At 44.1% G+C, this 15,224-nt stretch overlaps 1 protein-coding gene across 1 annotated transcript; it reads left to right on the forward strand.

Moving 5' to 3' along the window:
- Positions 1-689: 689 nt before the first annotated feature.
- xirp2b (xin actin binding repeat containing 2b) lies at positions 690-14,833 on the forward strand (the record flags this gene model as incomplete). Its single annotated transcript, XM_079733444.1, has 6 exons — positions 690-824; positions 1,518-1,607; positions 1,858-1,909; positions 3,995-4,083; positions 4,359-14,082; positions 14,742-14,833. The coding sequence occupies 6 exons, from the start codon at positions 690-692 to the stop codon at positions 14,831-14,833; spliced, it is 10,182 nt and encodes a 3,393-aa protein (XP_079589570.1).
- Positions 14,834-15,224: the final 391 nt, after the last annotated feature.

Below are 15,224 nucleotides of genomic sequence, written 5' to 3' on the forward strand. Positions count from 1 at the left end.
AACGATACGACGCTTGACCCATCACGTCACTACTGCGACTTTTGAATTTTTTGTTTGATGCATCTCCAACTTGACTGATGTGTGTGAACAATTATCCCCTTGGGGACATTAAAGAACCTAACCTTCTCGTAGTTGGAGCGCAAGAGAGTAGGCTACTATGGACTATTTTTGTAACCCTAAACGTGCTCCAATAGTGCGAGATAAAAATAAAGCACATTAATTCAAATGATTTTAGCTTGTGTGTGATTTATCTGGGGCACGGCTCGGGTAACGGGCAATATGTTAACGGGTCTGGGCGGGTGCGGATTCAATTTTGATATTATCGCAGGTGATGGGTCAGATCTGGTGCTGAACTTTGTGGGTGCTGGTGGGGGCGGATCTCAAAAAATGGACCCGTGCAGGACTCCAGACTATCCCTTTCCCGTGCCACATTGACAGGCTCTGACAGTGTGGAGATATAATCTCTCCTGAGTTCCTCACGGATGGCTTAGCTTCTCACCCTATCTCTAAGGGAGATGCAAGCCACCCTCCTGAGAAAACCCCTCTTGGCCACTTGTACCCACGATCATGACGCCATCATTAGGCGTATTATAACAGGGTTAGGGTATGTCCATGTGATTTCCAGCCTGGTAGCGATGGTTGCCAGCTAAGCGTAGCTAGCTAATGCTATTTCCCTACTCCATTAGGTCATGGAGGAGTCTGAGGTCTGTTCGCTGCCTGGGGGAGTCGCCAGTGTGAGACATCAATTCGAGAGCCAAGGCACTGCTTTATCATCATCGTCACACAATGTTACCCAGGTGCACTTTCATCACAGTACCGTACAGGTAAAGACACAATGTTACCCAGGTGCACTTTCATCACAGTACCGTACAGGTAAAGACACAATGTTGCCCAGGTGCACTTTCATCACAGTACCGTACAGGTAAAGACACAATGTTACCCAGGGGCACTTTCATCACAGTACCGTACAGGTAAAGACACAATGTTACCCAGGTGCACTTTCATCACAGTACCGTACAGGTAAAGACACAATGTTGCCCAGGTGCACTTTCATCACACCTGTACAGGTAAAGACACAATGTTACCCAGGTGCACTTTCATCACAATACCGTACAGGTAAAGACAAAATGTTGCCCAGGTGCACTTTCATCACAGTACCGTACAGGTAAAGACACAATGTTACCCAGGGGCACTTTCATCACAGTACCGTACAGGTAAAGACACAATGTTACCCAGGGGCACTTTCATCACAGTACCGTACAGGTAAAGACACAATGTTACCCAGGTGCACTTTCATCACACCTGTACAGGTACAGCAATGCAGTAAAGAATTATGGCCAATTATTTTAGCCATGCATTAAATGAACATTTATGTCTTAAGGTTAATTTTGGTCTGTCTGGTTTCCAGTCCCCTTGATCTAAGTCAGTAGATGTGTAGCCAGTGGCCCAGCACGGCTCTGCATGTATGGCTGTGCTGTGACTCTTGACCGCCGTTGACCTGCCGTTGGTATTCACAGGAAGTGTCCCACCTTGAGGGGATGGTGATGGGCGGGGCTAGGCAAGTCCTTCCTGGCAACCGGCAGCCGGACTCCCATCAGGAAGACGTGGTAGGAGTCAGCGTGTGGTTGCCGTGGTAACGGCGTAGGGCTTGCGTCTCACCTGTTATTGCACCAGGAACTTCTTTGATTCGTTGTTGTGAATAAACTGATTGACACTCAGGTAAATTATGTCATTGCATTCTTTTTGAAAGTATAGCGTTTGCTAACAATCATTTATAACATAAGCATAACAACGTTTATCAGTTGAACTATTTTCAGTTTTTCCCTTATCACAGGTTTTTCTCTTTTTCTTCAATAGATAACACACAGTGCTAATCATATGGGATCCACTAACCATAATAATGAAACAGGTAGGATACATTTTGGTATGATTTCTGAATATTTGTTATCTAAACTGTCTAAAGTCAATATGTATAACAGTGTATATATATATATATATATATATATATATATATATATATATATATATACAGTGGGGCAAAAAAGTATTTAGTCAGCCACCAATTGTGCAAGTTCTCCCACTTAAAAAGACGAGAGAGGCCTGTAATTCATCATAGGTAAACTCAGCTATGAGAGACAAAATGAAAAAAAAATCCAGAAAATCACATTGTCTGATTTTTTAAGAATTTATTTGCAAATTATGGTGGAAAATAAGTATTTGGTCACCTACAAACCAGCAAGATTTCTGGCTGTCACAGACCTGTAACTTCTTCTTTAAGAGGCTCCTCTGTCCTCCACTCGTTACCAGTATTAATGGCACCTGTTTGAACTCCTTATCAGTATAAAAGACACCTGTCCACAACCTCAAAAAGTCACACTCCAAACTCCACTATGGCCTAGACCAAAGAGCTGTCAAAGGACACCAGAAACACAATTGTAGACCTGCACCAGGCTGGGAAGTCTGAATCTGCCATAGGTAAGCAGCTTGGTGTGAAGAAATCAACTGTGGGAGCAATTATTAGGAAATGGAATACATACAAGACCACTGATAATCTCCCTCGATCTGGGGCTCCACGCAAGATCTCACCCTGTGGGGTCAAAATGATCACAAGAACGGTGAACAAAAATCCCAGAACCACACGGGGGGACCTAGTGAATGACCTCCAGAGAGCTGGGACCAAAGTAACAAAGGCTACCATCACTAACACACTACGCCGCCAGGGACTCAAATCCTGCAGTGCCAGACGTGTCCCCCTGCTAAAGCCAGTGCATGTCCGGGCCCGTTTGAAGTTTGCTAGAGAGCATTTGGATGATCCAGAACAGGATTGGGAGAATGTCATATGGTCAGATGAAACCAAACTAGAACTTTTTGGTAAAAACTCAACTCGTCGTGTTCGGAGAAGAAAGAATGCTGAGTTGCATCCAAAGAACACCATACCTACAGTGAAGCATGGGGGTGGAAACATCATGCTTTGGGGCTGTTTTTCTGCCAAGAGACCAGGACGTCTGATCCGTGTGACGGAAAGAATGAATGGGGCCATGTATCGTGAGATTTTGAGTGAAAACCTCCTTCCATCAGCAAGGGCACTGAAGATGAAACGTGACTGGGTCTTTCAGCATGACAATGACCCCAAACACACCGCCCGGGCAACGAAGAAGTGGCTTCGTAAGAAGCATTTCAAGGTCCTGGAGTGGCCTAGCCAGTCTCCAGATCTCAACCCCATAGAAAATCTTTGGAGGGAGTTGAAAGTCTGTGTTGCCCAGCGAAGGCCCAAAAACATCACTGCTCTAGAGGAGATCTGCATGGAGGAATGGGCCAAAATACCAGCAGCAGTGTGTGAAAACCTTGTAAAGACTTACAGAAAACGTTTGACCTCTGTCATTGCCAACAAAGGGCATGTAACAAAGTATTGAGATGACCTTTTGTTATTGACCAAATACTTATTTTCCACCATAATTTGCAAATAAATTCTTTAAAAATCAGACAATGTGATTTTCTAGATTTTTCTTTTTCATTTTGTCTCTCATAGCTGAGGTATACCTGTGATGAAAATGACAAGCCTCTCTCATCTTTTTAAGTGGGAGAACTTGCACAATTGGTGGCTGACTAAATACTTTTTTTCCCCACTGTATATATCATATAAACTATTAAAACAATGTGCATAACAGTGTTTATACCATATAAAGTGTTCAGACAATGTATATAACAGTGTTAGCATCATATAAAGGATTAAGTCAATGTATATAGTAGTGTTTATATCATAATGTAGATAACGTCTATAATGTATATATATAATGTGTATAACATAGTATTTAAATCAATATATAAAGTGTATAATGTGTGTATATATATAACAGTGTGAATGTGTATAAGGTATATATATATATTTATATACCTTATACACATACACACTGTATATACATATATATATATATATATATATATATATATATATACGTGTATATAACAGTGTAATCCTTGTTTTCTGGTGCAGAAGAAGACTTCCCGAGATTTACCACCAAAGAGCTGAGAGATCACTTTGAGAGGACCATCGAGGAGGCTGGGCCCAGCAAGCAGATGAAGGTCATTAACTCCCTCGGATTATACATGATCATTAGTTTAACATGAATATTCAATTAAAATCCAATATTCCTTCTCTATTAATTATGATTTCAAATCGAAATAACATTTTGCCTATACCCTCTAATGAGTCACTGATAAATACCATTAAATAATTTTGAAATCATCTTGAGACTCAACATGTACTAAGGTTAAAAGTGCTAAAAAACTATGCCTGACCAATGTATTTTTGTGATAATATCATAACGATTCCTATATCCTGCTTGTTCCTCAAAAAGATTGGACGTGACATCAATAGATCAAAGTGGTCCTCACATGTGACTCAGACGACCCTTGAGGTCAATCAGGCATCAGCCAGGGATGCCCTCCAGCCAGACCCCCCCGACTCTGGCGCTGCCTTTGTCGGTTACGAGGAGGACTTCCCACCGCCACCACCACCTCCTGAGGACTTGGACTTTCTGCCCCCCCCACCTCCTGACTTACTCCAGGATCCAGTGGATATCCCGGGCTGCTGTTCCCCCCCGCCACCACCGGGCTTGGCCTCCCCACAGCCCCTCAACAGAGAGGCCTACTGCCAGCAGAGGAACAGGAACGAGCTGAAACGCCTGTACAAACACATCCATCCTGAAGTGCGTAGGCATATTGAGAGAGAGTACTTCAGCGATAGTGAGATCCAGAACAACCAGTTGGAGAGCCAGGAGCACATGTATGAGCAGGAGATCAGTGGAAGTCCAGAAGAAGATGTTGAGTGGGACGAGGTGGTCCAGGGGGAGGTGCAGTCCAGGCGGTGGATGTTTGAGAACAAACCACTGGACACCATCAGAGATGAGACTCTGGATGAAGACGAGGACACCAGGAGAGTCAAGCAAGAGAGGATTGTGGGGAAGGACGTGAGACGCACAGCATGGATGTTTGAGAGCCGGCCAATGGACGCTCTGGGTTCTGACCACACTGACCACTCAGCGTTTAGGAATAAATGCAGTAAGTTAGACACAGGAGATGTCCGTGCAGCGGCGTGGTTGTTTGAAACTCAACAAATGGAAAATCTCAATAAAATGCATAGAGAGGAAGATCTTACCAAAGAGATTGTGTTCACGGAAAAAGATGGGAATGCAACTATTTCCATGATTGACAACAAGTACATGGAAACTTTAGGTCACACTGAGACCATCGATGAACGCCATTTGCTGAGTCTCAGGACAGTTTTGGAGGAAATCAACGGAGAAGTGAAAACAGTCACAAGTACCTTCGACACTCAGTTCAAATGTGTCATTATGGGACAATCCAGACAGATGCTGGAAATCAAATCTGTTCGTAAAGTCGAAACAGAATTGGAGCATTCCGTGGCTTCACGTTGGCTGTTTGACACCCAGCTGCTGGATCATGCGGATCAGGGTTTTACTCAAATGAAGCTGGTGTGCAGCCTTTCCATGGAAGACAGCAGTAAAGCAGATTGGGGCAGGTGGTTGTTTGAAATCAAGACCATAAATTCTCTTCAGGAATGGGAAAGCTCACATTTGCAGAAGGAAGAAATTGTTGGAGCTGATGTGCGTAAACACTGCATGGCTTTCGAGACACAGCCTATGGATTCCCTTAAAGATGATTCAAATGCCAGACCACAGACTATTGAGGACGTTATTGGGGGCAATGTAAGATCGGCAAGAAACTTTTTTGAGAGCAGCCCTAAAATTGATAGAAAGAATTACGCAGAGGTAGGAAAACTCAGAAATACAACTAAGAACGAAGTAGAAAAGGGAGAAGTCAGACACCAAAAGTGGCGATTTGAAAGTCAACCACTGGAGCTCATAAGAGAGGACAGGAAGGAGGTCATCAGGACGGTTAACATCGATGAAGACCTCACACAGGAGGATGGAAGCAGTTGCAAAGCAGACGTGCGTAAAAACTGCTGGGTGTTTGAGACGCAGCCTATGGATACCTTGAAAGATGACGCCAATTCTAGACTTTTGTTGAAAGAGGAAATCATTTCAGGGAATGTGCTATCTGCAAAAAATTACTTTGAAACGATGCCAGCTGATGATTTAAAGGATCTTGCAGAAGTAGGGAAGTTGAAGAAAAGAAAAGCACTGGAGGAAGAGCGAGGGGATGTGGCGCACCAGAAGTGGCGTTTTGAAAGCCAACCGTTGGAGAACATCAGGGAGGAGAAGAGAGAAGTGATCCGCACCATCGACCTCCAGGAGATCGATAAAGTGGACGTGTCAAACTATAAGGAAATATTTGAGACCACCGATTTAAGCAGCAAGGATGACTCTCAGAAGATTCACATCGAGGGTGTAACCTCTGGTTCTGTGAAATCTAACACTCATTTGTTTGAGTCAACTCAACTGTATGCAATGCGAGACAGCTCAGGACAATACCATGAGGTGAGAACTGTTCGGAGGGAAGAGGTTGTCAAAGGAGATGTCACAACTTGCAAATGGATGTTTGAGACACGTCCTATTGACCAGTTTGATGAAAGTATAAGCAAATACCAAGTTATCAAGGGAATATCAAAAGAGGAAGTGGAATCGGGTGATGTTAAAACTGCCAAATGGTTGTTTGAAACCCAACCTCTGGATGGTATTAAATACTTCAGTAATATCGAAGAAGAAACTGTTGATACAAGCAAACGTATTGAAATCGTCAAAGGTGATGTCAAAAACTGCAAGTGGCTTTTTGAAACTAAACCAATTGACCACCTGTATGACAGAGTTGACTTCAAAAGTGATGATGACTGTTTTGAAGTAAAAAAGGGAGACGTCAAAACCTGTACCTGGCTTTTTGAGACACAAGCCCTTGATGCTATCCATGATGAGGAGCAAAAAGTTCTCAAAACATGTACGGCCACTGAGGAAGATGTTAGGGGTAAGGATGTAAAAATGGTTCGCGTCCTCTTTGAAACTGAAAATCTTGAGAAGCTCACAGGGAAAGATGGCTGCTCCTTTAAGCAAGTCACTGAAGTAAACATTGAATCTGGAGAGGTTTCAAGAAAGAAGTACAGTTTTGAAAATCAAATGCAGGACATCATGACATCTACGACAGAGGAAACAATGCAGAAGCTTAAAACCCTTCAGTCAGAAGATATACAAAAGGGAAACGTGGTGAACTGCAAATGGCTGTTTGAAAACCACTCGCTAGATAAAGAAGAGGTCATAAGTAGCCACATTGTGGATGATGTGCAAGGTGGGAATGTTGACAAAGGCCGTTTTATTTTTGAAACCTGTTCTTTAGACAAAATTCAGGAAGCATCCTCTGATAAGGAGATGCAGAAAATCATTAGAGAAGATGAAGAGAGAGGTGACGTGAGAAACTACACAATGATGTTTGAAACTCAGCCTCTGTACGCCATTCAGGACAAAGATGGCCATTACCATGAGGTGACCACCGTGACCAGTGAGGAGGTCATGCGGGGGGATGTGGTAGGATCCCGATGGCTGTTTGAAACCAAGCCCCTGGACTCTATCAAAGACACGGATGAGGTCTACATCATCAAGTCTGTCACACAGGAGGATTTACACAAAGGAGATGTGACTTCAGCAAGGTGGAAGTTTGAAACCCAGCCTCTTGATGGGATTGTTGCGGAAAAGGTTTTAATAAAAACGGTGGACGATATCCAAGGAGGTGACGTGAGAATGAACAAGCATCGTTTTGAATCAGATGCTCTGTCCCAGAGTTCAGTTAAAACCGTTAATGTCAGTGAGATACAAAAAGGTGATGTAAGGACAGCAAAATGGAGATTTGAAACACAATCGATTGATAAGATAAAAAGTATGAGTGCAGAAAATCTGCTTGAAACCGTTCAAAAGGAAGAGACTGCAAGGGGCGACGTCAAACAATCTGTCTGGTTATTTGAGAAGAACCCCCTTGACCACATTAAAGAGATTGATGAGGGTGTCACGACCATCACTCAAGAAGAAATTCCAAAAGCGGACGTGAGGTCAACCACCTGGCTCTTTGAAACGACACCCTTTAACAACTTTAATGAAACAAATGTAGAAAAGACGGAAATCCTGGGTAAGAGCATTAAAAGGACCCTTGAGGAGCTGTACTGTGAACATATGGTAAGCTCAAAGGGAGTGATCATCGAAGCTGATGAAATAGGCGATGTCAGAATGGCAAAATACCAGCTCATGAACAAGAACACCCCAGAGATTCAAAGGCAGCAGGTTATCAAGGGGGATCTGGAAAGTATTATGATGAAGCTATTGAATAGACAGGAAACAAATGACAGGCAGATAACAATAGACTCTGAGGAGAAGGGCAACATCAGTTCAACAGTGCATCAATTGTTGAATCAAACGAGTGAAAGCAGTGTTGAAAAAGAGGAAATATTGAAGGGAGACATCCAGGAGGCTGTAAGAAATCTTTTTAAAGATGATGGCTCTAGCAAACATGGAATACTCATCCAAGAGGATGAAAAGGGAGATGTGAGAATGACAATCTATTCCCTGTTGAATAAGGAAGACAACATACCCCTGGAAAAGGAGGGGGTGATCAAAGGAGACATAAAGAATGCTCTCGAGCAACTATCAAACCATAACAGTAAAGATCAGAATATTGCCATTAAAGTTGATGAAACAGAGAGAGGAAATGTGCGCTTCTACTCCACCTGCATTGAATCTGGAGCCGTTGACCATCTCAAGCAACTCCACTTAGAGGCAGATGAGTGCGGAGCGGAGACGGTAGAAAAAGAACCGATTATTGGAGGAGACATCAAGAGCATGAAAATAACCCTCTGCCAAAATCAGGCAGAAATTGGGCGTACTGTGGAGGATATCGTTCCTGGCGATGTTCACAACACAGTCAAAGTATTCATGTCAGAGCCATGCATTTTACTGGAAGGTGTCCAAAAAGAGGAGATTGTCAAAGGTGACTTAAAAGCGGCTCTGAGCTCGCTCTCTGATTCTGTTAACCAGAGTGTAGTGATAGAAAAAGAAGAGGTGGTGAAAGGCAACATACCAAAGGCTCTGCGCTGCCTGGAGAGAGCGCAACAATGCTACAAAGAGGTTGAGAGGCCACATATTATTCGGGGCAATATCAAAGGTGCTCTGAGGTCTCTTGAGGAATCAGCAACTTCCAAATCTGAAGCTCTCATTGAAGATTTAGTTTGTGGAGATGTTAAAGCGACGCTGAAGTCTTTGGAGCAGGCCAAGCAAGCAGTGAGGGACGTTGAGAAGGTAGAGATTATAAAGGGTGACATTCACATGACGATGCAGTGTCTACAGGATGCTTCAAATGAGAGGTGGACAAGTCTGCAGGAAATTGATGTGCAGGGCGACGTAAGAGGCACTATTCAGCATTTTCTGGAGTCCCCGTCCTCTCCAAGAATGCAAAGGAGGGCAAGCCTTGAAGGGGATGTCAAGATGTCAATCAAAACCCTGTCCAAGGATCATGAGAAAAGCCAGTTAGAGAAAGAGGAGGTGATTAAGGGGGATGTTAAAGGAACCATCAAGTCCTTGCTGGAGACCGCACATCGGGAAACTCCCAAGGTTCACAGAAAGGTAAGAGTGAAATCCAGCCCTCCCATTAAAAACCTGAACGTTGATAGGAATCTAAAGGAAATAAAGACTGCACAACAAGTTGCATCACAAGAAAGTTGTACAACCTCTACTGAAACCAAAGTTGAAACAACACACTTGTGTTCTATGCACAAGTCCTCTCAGCAACCCATTGTGGTAGAACACAAAACGATTACCCAAAACCACGGCATTAAAACCTTGAAGACTGAGTTCCGTAATTTAAACAAAAAACATAAAGGCCCAGCAAAGCCGTCTAAAAGCAAAGCAGGAAAGAGTGATGTTCACGTCGCAAAACCGGGTGTGCTGGGGCCCGAGTCACCACTACCTCCACCCCCTCCACCCGTTGCAGAAAGTGATCTGCCTCCTCCGCCCTCACCTCCTCGTTCACCATCAGGGGATCATGAGCTTGATCAGCTTCCTCCTCCCCCTCCACCCATAATTTATGATCAGGATCTCCTTCCACCTCCGCCTTCTCAGCAGGAGCTGGATAACATGCCGTCGCAGGTAAAGCATCCCTCTCTGGCTAAAGCAAAGAAATTGAAAAAAGTGAAAGCCCCAATCTTGTGCCCTGTGCCGAAGTTGGACCCTAAAGTAGATATAAGTAAGACCCTTCATGTAACACGAAGGACAAATACAACCACCAACAACCAATCTATGGTGGAAGGAAGCCAGACGGAATCAAAGCACTCGACGGAACATGTGCTTTGTGAAATCCCTCTTCCCACTCAATCAACAGGACCATTGAAGAAGGTCTGCATCCCGGTGAGATTTACACCTCCACCTTCTCCTCCACCTTCAATGAGAGGCAAGATGTCGAAGTTTGACACTCCCTTAATTAAAGCAGAAGAAAAGTTCAGAATATCAAAGGAGGACAGAACCCCTCCCACTACTCCAACACCGACTTACATACATGAGAGTGTCACATCTGCCCTTGAAATGCTTTCCAGCCAAGATTACATCTCAGACGGTACTAAGGACAGCTCAGACCATGCTGAGGAAATGGCTGAAAAGACTGTGACAACAATTCAATCTGACTCCATTGTCGCAGACAGCAAGGTTTGCTCTGTCAAGCAGAAATGTGACTTTTCAAATGTGACTACTGTTAGACAACAAACACTTTCAACTTCTACTGAGCTTGTTATTTCGGGTTTCTCACAATCCACCAAGTCCATGACAACTAATCACATCCAGATATCAAATGCAGATGTTAAGGAGATTGAAATGAAAGGTTCAGGAACCATTGTTGAGAAAGATGATGGTAAAGACAGCAAATTGAGCAAGTCCAAGGAATCAGAGAGAAAGAAGAAAAAAGATAAGCAATCAAAAATACCTGATAAAGACAAGTCTACTATGGCAGTCAAAACATCTCAGTCAAACACTGAGAAACACAATGAGTCTCTCGCCCAAGAAGAAATATCTGATCTTCCAGTTAAAACAGCAAAGACTGGCAATGGAAAAACAGTGAAGTTATCCCAAAAGGCAAAGAAGAACAATAAGCAAGAAAAACAGACAAAAGAAACCAAGAAGGCTAATGAGAACGAGAAGACAAGCGGTGCACAAATGAATGATATGAAGGCCAAAGTGAAGGAACCTGCAAAGCTGAAGGAATCTGTGGAAGAACCTGGGAAGAAACCGGAAGAGGTAAAGGAACCTGTGAAGGAACCTGGGAAGAAATCGGCCGAGGTGAAGGAACCATCCGAGTTAAAGGAACCAGCCGAGGTGAAGGTGAAGGAACCGGCTGAGATGAAGGTGAAGGAACCAGCCGAGGTGAAGGTGAAGGAACCAGCCGATGTGAAGGAACCGTACGAGACGAAGGTTAAGGAACCAGCCGAGATGAGGTTGAAAGTACCTGCCGAGGTGAAGGTGAAGGAACCGGCCGAGGGGAAAGAACCGGCCGAGGAGAAGGTGAGGGAACCAGCCGAGGTGAAGGTGAAGGAACTGGCCGAGGTGAAGGAACTGGCCGAGGTGAAGGAACCAGCCGAGGTGAAGGTGAAGGAACCAGCCGAGGTGAAGGTGAGGGAACCAGCCGAGGTGAAGGTGAAGGAACCGGCCGAGGTGAAGGAACCGGCTGAGGTGAAGTTGAAGGAACCAGCCGAGGTGAAGGAACCGGCCGATGTGAAGGTGAAGGAACCAGCAGAGGTGAAGGAACCGAAGGTGAAGGTTGCTGTTAATGAGGACGTTCTGCAAGCCGCTTCTTCTCCTTCTGCTACGGGGGCGGGGACAGCTGTCGTTGCCACGGCTACAACTGTCGTTGCCAAGGTTACCATCAACGCCCTTGAAAACCAACCAGCAAGTTTGTCCGGAGCGAAAAAGAAAAGGAAGGCAAAAAAGTCAAAAGCTGCAGCACATTCGGGTCAGATTAAAGAAACAGAATCAAGCTTAAGCCAAGAAACCATAACAGTGACCAGTAAGTGTAAAGATGTGAGTGGAGGAGGACATATTCCGGTCCACAAGGAAGCTGTTATCACAGAAAGGCTGGTGGAGCAGATTGTGTGCCAGGAAACGGTTCAGGTTGAACAACAGGTAAAGACCCTTTCCTCAACATCTAATCAGCAGAAAGCTAAAGAAAGCCGGGATGTACCTATCATATTGACAAGTGATTCAGAACACAAGTCTCTTTTTAAGTGCACAACAGAGACTACAAATGATTCCCAAAGGCAAAAGGTGCAGTCAATAATCTCAGAGATAGCAGAGCTACAAAGGGTATCTGGTAAACATAATATAAAATCTGTCAAAACTCTGCTCAATACAATTCCAATGTGGATCCTGACTGAAGAGGAGAAATGTGATTTGGAATTATCTGCAATTCAAAATAATGCAAATGAAATGGTACTATATTTGCAGAAACAATTGGAAGCTAAACTTTTATTCCTCGATGGCAATGAACCCGTTGAAAAACATGAATGTGAGTCGAGCAGTGAAAGAGAATCCCCTACTCGAGCGACACAGAGAATATCAAAAATCAGTATCGGCTCGACCAAAGTAGAGACCAGCACCAAACAAAATAAAGAGAGGAGAGGACAGGAAGCCGGTCAGGGAAGGGTTCCATCCCCCTCACTGAGGACACGCCCACCCTCGCCGACCTTCATCACCATTGAATCCACACGAAGAACAGACTCACCACAAAGGGTCACACAATCGCCAACCCTGCTGCGCAGACCGGCGACACCTCCCACTCCCCCACCCCGGAGGTCAGACACCCCCACCTCGCGCATCAACAGAATAACGGCATCCCCTACTTTTGACCGAGTTGAAAGCTTGGCTCGGCTGAAGGACACAACAGCCAAGCTATCACGCGTCGTGACGCCACCTCCATTTCTGCAGCAGGTGACCGGGAAGAAAGCTGAGATTGTGGAAACTCCTGCATCATTTCACCACCAAATCAAGATCGAGTCTGAAACCGTGGTGGTCTCAGAGACGTTGGTTAAGAAATCTCAGAATGAAAAGAAGGTAGGAAAGGAACAGGAAGTGCCGGTTGATGGTCTACCAATTGTTAATCCTGTGAACATAGGAAAGAATACCAATACCGCTGCAAAGAACCTCAGTCGGCCTGGATCCAGTCTAAAGATGGATTCTTCACTCCAGGCCATTGAGGATTCTGCACCGACGTCAGAGCAAGTGGTTTTATCTGTAAAAGACAAGAAAGAGGCTCAGGAAGCTGAAATAAATAAGACGTATTTGAGGAAGAAGCGGATTGATATTCCAGAACGCTTGGGGCTGGAGGAAGAGGCCTCTGATACAGGCCATGAGGAGAAGGAGATGGATGAGCATCCCAGGGTGGATTTGTCAGGTCTGGTCAACCAATTCGAGATAGCAGAAGAAAGAGTCTATACCATAAAAGATCTGATCGCGCGGTCGGAACGCCACCACAACGAGACCGAGGTCACAGAATCCAACACAACAGCAAACATCGACCTTCTAGAACAGGAACTGCCTGAGTTCGACATCCAGGTGATTAAAAATGTGTTCAAACTGGACGAACAAAGTTCCTTGCCGGAAGCGGAGAAAAGCCATCATGAGATAGGGGTTTTGAAACCAACAACAGACAGCCCCAGGTCTAAGAACCAGCAGTGGTCCAGGGAGGGTTCTCGACAGAACACCCCTGTTCCTTTACACGTGGAAAGTGTTGAACATTCAGAGTCATCTGAACAAGCAGACTTCTCTGAAACCAGCATCACCACAAAGCACTTCTCCAACGTCAACCTCTTCGGCAACAAGGCGGTGGGAACCAAGACCATGAGGCCGGTCTCTGAATCCTCTGGGAGTGTATCCGACACAAAGGCTCCTTTCTCTTACGCCGACGTGGTCAAGCGGAAGGCGGTGAAGCAAACCGAGACCGACGACGAGTCTTCCACAGAGGAACTGCTGAGGAACTTCCACAAGACGTGGACAGAAAGCGAGACAGTCTTCAAGAGTCTGGGCTACAGTGTCACTGAGGAGAAAACATCACAAATTGTGACACAAGTGACAGAGTCTTCACCGGCTGGTAAACTTCTCAGCAGCATGGTGAAAAAATGACTAATGGCATGGAACAGAAATGGATGGGTTTCCTCAGAAAACTATTGGCACGTTCTGCATTGCATTGGACTTTTATTCGACAATAAAAATGTGAAATAGATGGGTCTATTGTCTCTTAGTAAACTAATGTGCATAAAAATGTAAAACATGCTAATAGGGACATGTATTGAATAATGCATGAACTTTGTACTGCTTTCAATTAAATACCAATTACCAATAACATAATTATAATAATATTATAATTATTATAATAATAATTGTATTATTATTTGTGTTTCTATGAGTTGTATTAGAATCATGAGAAATGGTCATGAAGGATTTTGGAGAAGAAGCCAATTACTTTGGCGACTTTTAACTAACTAGTGTTTGCTTTTCTATAAAATGGTGGTTTCTAAGCAGAATAACTAACATTGGATCAAACCATTGCAGGAAATCTATGATGAATTAATGGTCAGTTATCATTTTTGCTTAATATGGAAGATAAAATAATGTCCCACTTAACAGCTACCATTAAAAATGTCTGGTCTAGCATTTTGACCGTTGCCTCTGCTTGAAATTGTGAAGAAATGTACATGTTATGGTTCCTAACAGAAAGAAAAGCTGATGTCTTTCCTCTCTTTCTAAAAGATTCGCGTTCTGAAGTCAGAGCTATGCACAGTATGTCGGAGGAGAGTGTACCCTATGGACGCGGTGATAATGGACAGAAAGAAGTACCATAAAACCTGCTTCTGCTGTCAACACTGCTCCAGTCCATTAACGTAAATATGTTGCCTGGTCTGAACAACTTTTGAAACATAGCATTTTTAGGTTACCTTAATTTAGTCAAGTACATCAAGTCTCTTTATTCCTTGTTTCTTGATGTGTTGTTTTCCTTGAAAGCATTTTATTGCAGTTTTGCACAGGCAGAAAAAATGATTGAAATGTTGGTCAGTTGTTGTTCAGTTAGATTTTCTTTTTTTTCAGCCTTGGCAACTCTATCTCTCACCATGGACATCTGTACTGCCTGGCCCATTATAAACGGCTCCCCAAGTCCAAGGGGCCCTCCCCAAGTCCAGGGGACCTGGACAGGCTGGCAGCGCCTGCTGTCCCCTGCCCCCACCAGGCTGACTG

Source organism: Pollachius pollachius (assembly GCF_949987615.1).
Source record: "Pollachius pollachius genome assembly, chromosome: 3".
Taxonomy (NCBI): domain Eukaryota; kingdom Metazoa; phylum Chordata; class Actinopteri; order Gadiformes; family Gadidae; genus Pollachius; species Pollachius pollachius.